This window comes from Limanda limanda, chromosome 9 (genome assembly GCF_963576545.1).
Source record: "Limanda limanda chromosome 9, fLimLim1.1, whole genome shotgun sequence".
Lineage (NCBI taxonomy): Eukaryota > Metazoa > Chordata > Actinopteri > Pleuronectiformes > Pleuronectidae > Limanda > Limanda limanda.
The window spans coordinates 28,287,041-28,297,834 of NC_083644.1; the positions used below are offsets into that span (position 1 = coordinate 28,287,041).

Genomic DNA, 10,794 nt, shown 5'->3' on the forward strand with positions numbered 1-10,794 from the left:
GACTGACTCCATGTTGCTGAGACCAGGTCTCTGTGGGCTCCAGACCATCTGCTGCAGGACACATCGTTCTTCTTCTCTCTGAAAATATTCTTTGTGACTCTATCTGAGGGTTTTTACTGATAGAGGGAGAGCTTGACTGGGCACTGTCAGCCACAGCAGACCGAGTTCTCCCTGGAATCAAATGGAAGACGATGGTAACAAATGAGTGGCATATTATCTCGAGATACATGCTGGGCTTGAGTAGTCATACAATCAACTGTAAGAAATACACAATGGGGCGATGGTTAGCACTGGACCCACAGCATGAAGGTTGCAGGTCTGAATCCCTGTGTCTGGGTGGGTTTCCTCCAGGTACATGCAGAGACTCTAAATTGACCATAGGGATGAATGTGAAGGTGAATCTTTGTTTGCCTCTTTATGTTGGCCTTGTGATGGACTGGCGTACAGGCTGAACTCCGCCTCTCGCCCAGCCCCCCTTCGCGACCTTCAGAAGGATAAGCGGTATAATTAATGGATGTATGGATGTTATAAATGCTTTTGAGATTAAGAGCAGCACAGACTGTTTTTTATCCAGTGTTTTATCCAATATTATTGATTATAATTGTCATATTAACCAAGGGCTCTAGGAATTCTGGTAAAGAAGCAGATTTACATATTCTATGGTAGCTGTTGACTTCCCCGGAATCTCCACTTTTGTGCAGGGTTACAACTGTTGGACTCTCACGTGAATCTGGAATTATTCCTGTGTGGACAACCAGACACAAAGCGAGTCGAGTATCTTCAACTGTGGTTTGACATTGCAGCAACCTCATCAGAGCTCAGTGATGATCTGCAGTGGTAACCACAGTGACAGAAAACGTGTTCTTAGAGGAAGTAGAGGAGGCAACTGGGCCTCCCTCTGCTGGACAGACGACAAAACTGTCTGCAATTGACTGCAGACAGGTGGCGCACATGCGAGTTTGCCCTCAACGGTTTTTGCCAGAGAATTTGAATGTGGTTAACATTGGGAAAGAGTCAATTTTCCACCAAAGCACAATATTACACTGAATCTATAACCAAGTAATTTCGTTGCCGAAACATTACTGAACTAAGACTGAAAATAAGTCACTAAGGCCTTGAGCCAAACTTCTCCCAACACATCATTGATTGAAAGAGCGCAGGAGAGAAAAGGACTAAAAGCTGTTACCATGGACAGTCTATGAGAATTAATACCAGTCTTTGTTGTTATTTGTGGAGGCAGATGACATCGAATCATGTTCTCAACAGATTTGACACCTTTCAAAATTGTAGAGAAGTTGTTGTGAGTAGACAAGAGAGCAAAAGGTAAATAATAATTTGTGCCACTGAGGAACAAATTCTTGCCATCGTGGGGTCATTGAGAATAGATTGATGAGGGGATATTATTGTTAATTTTGCATAAGACTTTAACAAACTGTGAGAAGTGAAGGGTTTTGAATTCTTAGTGAATGAACTGTAGCCTGATCTAAGAGTTTTATTCATTTATCTCAGCTCTTAAAGGTTTTTATAGTCACTTGACTGTAAGTGTAAATCCATTGATTGTCTTCAACAAAATATCTGAGCAGGATTGTGTCATACCACATGTGTAATCTGTACTTGAGTGCAGGCACGTGCACAGACATTTTGGGGGGCAGGTGCTCAAACCCAAAAAAAAGGGCACCCATCGCCAAAATTGTTTATGAAATTAAAAATAATAATAATAAATCAATAAAAACTTACTCATTCTCCCTCATTTGTTTTACTTGTTGATGGCCTGATCCAATATAAAATAGAGATGCTACCCTGAGCTGCTTGTTGCAGTTCCCTATCCTTCTGCTTTTGGAGTCTGTCTTTTCTTGGCATTATGCTGCAAATGTTGTAAATGAGATAAATAAATGTCGTGCATAATAATCAAGAGTGACTTACATAATCTCTATAAAGCTGACAACACAGTACACACACATTTTTGTTTACTGTTTTCTGACAGAGTTGAAGTATAAGCAGCACAACACTAATAATATACCACAATATAACTCACCAGACTGTCATGTAGCTCAACTTAAGACCTACCTTTCATTTCAATAATTACGATTTTAAATGAAACAAAACTAGTGAGCTTAATTTGTAGAATAGTAAAACTGCCTTTAAATTCTCTGCCTGTCTGTCTGTCTGTCTGTCTGCCTGTCTGCCTACCCTAAGGAAACGTCGGACCAGTTGCGACGTAATGTTTTCAGCGGCGCTAAAGTTGTGGTTCATTTATCACCAAACAAAGTCGGGGGATTGCACACACAGCGTCATTACCTGTTTGTCTGATGCTGCGCGTCAGAGGAGAAGTGGCTGCAGCGTTTGGCGCTCAGCTGCATGAGGAGGAAGAGGAGGAAGAGGAGGGGGGGAGGAGGAAGAGGAGGAGGAGGGGGGCGGGGCCAGCGGAGCATGTCGGGGCGAAATTCTCACAAGAACTCAAATAAAAGCCCGTCCGATATCAAAACACATTGGGGGGGAATTGATGACAGAGAGGGTAATTTTTATTTTTAAATATTGATGAATGAAGAAAAAATTGGGCTCCAGCAGAAGGGCACTTTTCTCATCCAGGGCAAAAGGGCTGGTGCTTGAGCACCACTAGGGGTCTATCTGTGCACGTGCCTGCTTGAGTGAATACCCAAGAGTGTCCACACTCCTGCAGTGAGAGCACGTATAGGGCCTGTGCAGCAGAATACAGCAATGAGCAGAAATACATGACACATGCAGGCATCTCCTCCTTGATGCCGCAGGTGTGGGTTTCAGAATAGACTGTCCTCAACACAAGTTGATTTATAGGTTAGTGGATGTGAAATAAACGTAAAATTAAGCAACATTACACATTTCATATGAAACAACCTTAAGACTTCTATCGAGCAAATAATTTACTCTGTGGTCTAGCTATTCATCATTCAGTGGAAAAGAAATCAAAACAGATCACAGCTTATTCAGTTGGTGTTTCTCATGATGTAAAGAATTTGCTCTGTACACCCTGTTTTAGGTCTGATTCATAATATTGAGAGACAACCGAGATTTTAAGTTCATCAGCAAACTACATCCTTTCAGTGTCTGTGTATTGGAGTCATGCAAGCTCATCCATTGTTGTGGAGCGAACTTGAGAGAGCTCACTGGACCCAAACTTAGAAACTGTCAAAGATCCTTTAAAATGTCAATATTGCTTCTCAACAATAATGACTTTAGGATACCCAGTTTTCCCGAGGCACCTGAATCAAACGCTGCTGACGTGTTGCATAGATTACACCCAATGCACAAAAGGTCCTATTTCTGTTATTTATGACACGCTGAACTAAATTAAAACCACTTGGGAGCAGATTCTTAAATCTTCAATATTGGAAGACGTATATGACACAACCTCTAACTGGTTAATTCAACATCCCTTGTGCCCGTTACTGGCTACTACAGTTTAAGGGGGTGCACAAGGCCCACATGTCTAAAGCCAAATTGTCTCTTTTCTACCAAGTCGGAACCCCTACTGTGAAAGATGCAAAACAGGTGAGGCCTCCCATATACACGTTCTGGACTTGTCCTAGTCAAGGAAAATATTGGAGGGACATCTTCCAAACTCTGTCCCTAACCATCTGGTCGCCCTTTTCATCCCCACTGGAGAGGTTTTCACATCTGACTCCAACCAAGGCTCAAACAGTCCTTTGCCTCCCTGATGGCACGTTGGGTTATACTTCTTATGGGGTGGGGTAGATTTTAAAAAAAAGTGCATCTATAAACATACATCAAAAGAACAGTTGGCTACATATCCCCTACTTACACATACTATGTAATGCACTACTGTAATGGAACATATTACAACTTCTATATCATCTCAGCGTCCCACTCAGATTGCCGTGCATCATGCTTGTGTTCTGAAGTATGTTAAAAGTTTTTACAAAAATGAAACCCAACATCAACTCAAAATGGAGCAGAGTTGTATCTTATATGAATGGACCAAGAGAACCACACCTAAACCCCAATTTCACGTAAATAAAAGACAAATAACACAAGTCTGACTTCATAGTTTATCAAATGTTTATTAAGAGTGACAGATTAGTCCTTCTTGGCAGCAGCCTTTCTCATGGCAGCCAGCACGTTGCTCAGCTCCTCTCTCTTTCTCTTGGCGCGAATGTGAGTGCCAATCTGAGGAGAAAACACAGCAGCATTAGACCAACTCAATTCAGCACTGTTTAGACACTGAGCTTTCTCTCGGTGCAGTTGTCGATGTGAAAGCATTAAAAATGATACTCAAAAAACCTGACAGGCTCAGATAGCTACAACTTTGTAGATACAAAGGCAAAAACAAATGCACAATCTGCACTTGAAAAAAGTGTATACTTCAGTATAAAGCACAACTACTCAAATTGTGTACATATGCACAAGACTTCTTTCCACTCCCATGGTTAACAAATGAGGGGAATACCACTGTGTCAGTTGAGATGTGTGTTCTGACAGAAATCAAATACACTCACCCTCTTCTTGATAAACTTGAGAGCTCTCTTGTCCTTGGACACCTTCAGCAGCTCCATAGCTCTCCTCTCGTAGGGAGCAAAACCACACACCTCGCGGATCATATCACGAACAAACTTGCTGTGTTTGGTCAGACGCTGCACAGGAAAGACAAATGTTACAACCTAGCTTACATACATGGTCAGTGTCTGAGACGCCTCATCCCTTTATTCTTTGGTAATAGAAATTCTGGTAATTCGTGATTAGGCCTGTCGCGATATGCAATAAATCAATTAATTGCGCGATAAATTTAAATGAGCGATAATTTTTTGCCGGCTGCAATAAATTCAGGTATTAAAGTTTTCCGTCGCTATGACGGATTTCCGTCAACTCCGCTCGCATAAGGCTAAAAATGAGATCGATGCAGCTCCCGTGCAGGTGTGGGAGGATCTCCTCGCGAGCCCTCTCCCAAGCGCTGGCTGCCCCCCCGCCGGGCGCATTTCCTCCGTGGTGCGCCGCGACGGCTCCGGGTCGGCTTGGAAAGGCTCGGGGCGGGAGGAACGGAGACCACGGCGAGAAAGATTTCACAAAAGCGTTCGGGGGGACGAAGGCGGGCGGAAGCCTGCCTGCGACAGCCCCAGCCGCGGAGACACGGGGGTCTCCGAGCGGTCTGACACAGGGGTCTCCGGAGACATGGGGTCTCAATTGGCTCAGGCACCGAAGTCAGAGTCACGAGTCAGAGTGCGTTTGTTTTGTATTTATTTTTATTTATTTAAGTATAGTGTAAACTTTTGTTAACAGTTCATAAATTATTCATAGTTTTAAGTTAAAAAGTTTTTGTATTTATTTATATTTATAATCTACTTTAAACAGTTCATATATTTGGCAATAAAAAAGTCTTTCTTAAATGTCTTCCAGATGTCCAGTTCCAGTGTTCTTTAAAAATAAAAGTTTATTGATCTTCGAAAGGGTGTACTTGCATTATTATGCCATTATCATTATATAAGTTGAAAATGGTGTCAAAACGGCAATATTATCGCTTATCGCAATAATTTCTGGGGCAATTAATCGCACAGAAAAATGTGTTATCGTGACAGGCCTATTCGTGATGACCTTGCCGAAACTGCAAAACTTTTATACCAGTCCTGACAAGATTTGAAACAAAACTCTACTATGATATGTGAAAGTTCTCACATGACACATTTAGTGACATGATCATAAGGCTTATGTTGTAGCTGTGCAAAGTTTGTACCATGTTCTTCATTATATTATGAATCGCATGACAACAAAAAACTACAAGGTGTGTCAAACCAACTTTTTAATAGACAAATTAGATGATACTGAAACACGTAAACAAAGTTTGTGGTATTAGGCTATAGGTAAACAAACAATACCATCTGACTTAATACTTCAGAAACATACTCCATGGTTGCGCTACACTTCCTGTCACTGTGGTCACCCAACAGCAGGTACTCACCCCACGCCGGCGGCTGTGCTTGGGAGCAGTTACATTCTTGGTAACTGGGTGGCCTTTGTTCAGGCCAACGGCCATAGGGTAACGAATAGCCATGTCTATTAAAGAGCACACACAGACACACAAAAATGAGTTCAAATGTAAACAGATGTTTTAATTTAGCAGCTTGACCAGATGCAGTGGGGACTTCCCACCTTACCTAGTTATCAGACATGTTCAAACTATTCATATACAAACACGCCCCCTTGATGGGAAAGTTGTCCCTGGAAGCACAGGTTTGACTAGACCACTGTGAGACTTTTACTTGTTAGACAAACCTGTGGATATTATTGAACAATTCACTTCATGGTCCGTTTTGCTCAGTGTTAAGTAGTTCTATTTGAACCCTGCCTGTCACAAAGCCCGTTTTACTTCCAACAAGTAAATTATTCTTGTGAGTAAACCAGGAGACATCCAGGTTGGCAGTGCTCACTACACTGAATTGCAATAAGGCGTTATGTTCACCACTGACCGCTTCAACGCTACACTGGGCTGCTTTGGTCCCACCAAAAAGGTAGGAAAGTGAAGTTGCAGCTGGTGCAAATTATTCAGGAAAAGACAAGTAGACCGAGGTCTCGTACAGTGTGTCCGTAAATCTATGGCTGCCGACAGCGTCCAGCTACTGACTTAGCTTCATGCTACATGCAAACCCGGTGATGCTACACAGACTAAAGCTCTGGTTCATGTATTCAACCAAATAGGATAAACTGCGCTCTGTGCCTAAGTGAAGACCGGAACCCATTCCAGCTGATAATAAGCTGAAGCAGTGTTTTACACATGAACAGACCCAGGTACTGGTTAGCCACCAATGCAGCTACATTTTATCATTTATTAGGTTAGCTTATGTGCCACAATACTGGAGGTATACGTTTGGCGAATTCAACAGGCTGCGATACATTCAGTTTAATAAGGAGAAAGTAACGGATGGCAGTGATTAAAGATGGGTTTGTTCAGATAGTTCTCGACGCTGGAATCCTACCTGCTGTCTGTGATGGCGGTCAGGCCGGAAGGACTGTGGAACGAGCGAGGCGGCGTAATACACGCGATGACCCGGAAGACATTTCTGCAAAATATGTACAACAGTGTGCCCTGCTGGCGAGGAGGAGGTACTTTTGGTTCATTACGGATACAAGCATAGGCTACAAGCACCAAAACTATGTTTTGATGAGAATGATTTTTTTTGACGGATTAGTAATAGTTGTTTAATCTCTGTTTGTAAAAGTAATGTACCTACTCGAATGCTGTTTTTAAATCCAAATGGTATGTCCAGCTTGTGTAAAACAAAAAAAGGAAAAGAAAGTAGTCTGACAATCTGCACCAAAATCTTCAAAGCGTGTCTCATTCTTACATCAGGGTCCAAATGTTATTTATTGAAATTAAGAACTTGGTGGAAAGGTGCCCTTCTTCACAATGTTAAGGAGAATGATAAAAACCTTCCAGATTCCCTCCTGTTGCCAGATCCCAACCAAAAGTTTCTTGCACTACCTATATCCACTCACCAGGTTCAGTGAGAATTGGCACAGTACTTTATGCACAATTCTGCTGTCAGATAATTAAAGAAACTAACAAACTGACTCAGGTGAAAATGTTAAATCGTGGTGCAGGTAACAAATCTTAAAAGATTAATATTCAAGATGAACTGATGACACCAAAAGCAACAAAAAAAGCTAAAGTAGCTTTTTACATCCTTGGCTAATGCACTGTTGTCAACTCAGCTCTGATAATTCTTAACTTACTTACCTAAAGCTCAATAATTCAAGGGAAGTGAAAGCCACAGAAACAACTTAGCTGTTCATACCAGTTTGAACTTGCAAGACATTGAACTGAAGACTGATCACTATAATAACTAATCAGTGTTTCAGGGAAGCTACACCACCAGGCTGTGCTAAAAGCCACTCTGTCAGTTAAAGTTAAAGTGAGTTGTAATTATAAGACAATTAATAAAAATTCAATGTTTTGATTAATAGAGACATCTCAGTACATTCTATTTTGTCACAACGGATGACTTCTAATGAAATCATGGCTTTTCTCAAGACAAGCCCAATAGTGCAGCAGAAAGTGCACAGATTTATAGAAAAAGCTGGAATGCAAACTAAAATGTGTAATTCTGGAAAAAGGAGAGGTGGACGAGAGATGGAGGGACGGGGGAGGATAAAGGAATTTATGACCTTGCTGAGAGAGCAAAGAGAGAAATGGAGGGTGGTAGGAAAAGCTGCCCTGTCACAAGTGCTATTTTCACTTTCTGTGTTGTCTATAGTATAGACATGTTTTGACTAATTAAACTAGAATGGAAGCTATACATGTTACAATCCACTGCAACAAAAGTAAGCACACCCTTCTTTAGTGAACTGTCCTATAAAAAACCTTTCTGTTTCTTTTTTACCTGTAACGTAAAACACAATGAGAAAATGTAAAAGAAACACACAAACAAGACAATAAGATTAAATAAAATATTGTAGTTAAAAGATTGGACAACGAAAAAAAAGAGAAGCGAAAACCGAATAGGACAGTAAAAAGATGACAATAAAATTTACAGAACAAAATAATTAATAAAAGGCCTGAAATGTGGGTCAATTCCAATAAAACAACCTTAAATTGAAAGAACAAAACATTTTATTTGACACCATTTGTAAGTGGTAGGTTCTAATTATTTGACAGATGTCAAATAATGGCACAGAGAAAATGACCTCTACACAGACTGCCCTAAACCAGTGGTTCCTAAACTTTCCACAGGACGACTTCCAAAACAAATGCACCAGTTACTTGCGACTCCTTCTTTACCTGGCTGTGGTGGAGGCACATACAGGAAGTAGTTCACAAACAAAGAAAAAACAATGTCTCAGAATTTCCTGTTATTTGCCTAAAATGATACTGTACAAAGAAAATCGGACAGATGATGCATTGATAGAGGTAACATTATTACAGAATTTCTCTTTTCTTTTAAATATTTTTGGAGATCCTCTCACCTTTCCTCAACTCCTCTTTTGGGAAGTGCAGGGAAAAAGAGAATGATTGGCATCAGACGCAACCTCTGCGTTCCTCCTCACTGAGTCAGTTTTGTGTATTTCCCTGTGTGTTTACTGTTGATGTGTTTAGTGTCCTGCTTGCCTGTCTCAATTCTTGTTTATCAACCTGACAGCCCGCTTTTGTTCATTTATTTTATTACCATTCACATCAGGTATCAGTAACCACCCCATTATGCCAAAGCCACCAAGACTCATTGTACAGATATGAAAAAAAAACCTCAGTAGAACATGAACCCAAAACCATGTCCTGTATCTGAGAAATGTGAGAAATAAGGTTTTGTTGGATCTGAAGCTTTAATATTTCACTATGCTGAAGACATTTCTACCAGCCGACGAACTTGAACTGTTGACCATATGTACACACCATATGAGAGATCCAGAATAAGTTGATGTCTGTGGCCTTACAGTTATGTGGCTCACATAAGTTCTGCTGGCTCACTCTAATATATAGATCAGAATTAATACAGGAATTGTCATATGTCAGTTGGGTGTTAAAGGGGAATGGCGAGACAAATCTGGGTTCAAATCTGATTGTAGATGAGGGCCTTTTTTTCTGAAGTTTGCATGTCCTCCCCCGTGTCTTTGTAGCTTTTCTCCAGCTATTCTGGACTTCCTCCTTCAGTCCAAAGACATGCAGCTTGGGTGTGCTTGTGCTTAAGTGTTAATGTAAGAATGGACGTTGGTCTTTGTTTGTTGATGGCCCTATGATAAACGGGATCAAAGGCTGCATATTAAACTATGAAGATTAACTGCATGAGGTGCAGTTAATCTTCACACTGTAACCTGTGCCGTTTTTATGCTCTGTTACTTTTGCAATGTTATACATGTGTCTCGGCTGATATGAACACATGGGAAAGGACCTCTATGCTGACTCGAACACAAGCAGATTCATGGAGGATATTTTATTAAGGCATAAACAGGCCCAGGCATTTAGGACATTGTGTGTGAAAAGTCAAATATATTATGCAAACTGAGGAGGGTGAATTGGAATTTTGAATTGAGGTCAAGGCATTTCAGTGATGTTCATACATAACCTACATTAAGTTATCAAAGCAATAAACGGCTACATATTTATCAAATCTTTTCAGATAATTTCCCATGAAAGAAACGTTTTTTGTTAGCACCTGAAAAATATCAGGCCTGTTTGGGGAACTGATAATTATGAGCATAAGAAATTTAGTGCAGATCCAAATAAAAAATGGAAATTAAATGTGGTTTCGAGACTGGACCCTGGCAAAAATGCTGTCTGGGGCCCCTCTGGTTGAACCAGAAAGTTAGGGGACAAGTACCAATCAAATTTCATTTGTATAGCCCATATTTACAAATCACAATTTCTCTCTGCCTTTACCCTCAACAAGAGTAGGGAAAACTACAAAAAAATAAGGGGAAAAAACATGTGAGGGATCCCTCTCCCAGGATGAACAGAAGTGCAATAGATGCCACGTGTAACTGATAACATCAACAAAATAACAGTATTTACATTGATTAAAATAAACAGTTTGTAACATAATGGAAAGTAAATTAATTGAGGAGTCATTGTCAGCATTTTTATATTTATTTCATCATCATAAAAAAGAAAAAAAAGATTTATTTTTTCCAGGAAGCACATGCTTCTGATATTTATGTCTCCTTTGGAAGAGTCAGGGGGGAGGGTTGTTTGGTATACCTTTGGGAGCTCTGGTCAGCAGGTGTTGTAATACAAGAGGAGTTTGCCAGTCTATGATAAATAAATGATCAGTACTATAAAGTACTATCAACTACTACTTGTTGACAATAACCATTTCT

The 10,794-nt window shown here is 40.6% G+C and overlaps 1 protein-coding gene across 1 annotated transcript; it reads right to left on the reverse strand.

The window, feature by feature from the left end:
* Positions 1-4,034: 4,034 nt before the first annotated feature.
* rpl36 (ribosomal protein L36) lies at positions 4,035-7,031 on the reverse strand. The gene is made up of 4 exons (XM_061077797.1): positions 6,963-7,031; positions 5,948-6,042; positions 4,494-4,628; positions 4,035-4,164 (listed from the first exon to the last, which is right to left on the reverse strand). Exons 2-4 carry the CDS (start codon positions 6,038-6,040, stop codon positions 4,075-4,077), a joined length of 318 nt encoding a protein of 105 aa, XP_060933780.1. The 5' UTR covers positions 6,041-6,042; positions 6,963-7,031; the 3' UTR covers positions 4,035-4,074.
* Positions 7,032-10,794: the final 3,763 nt, after the last annotated feature.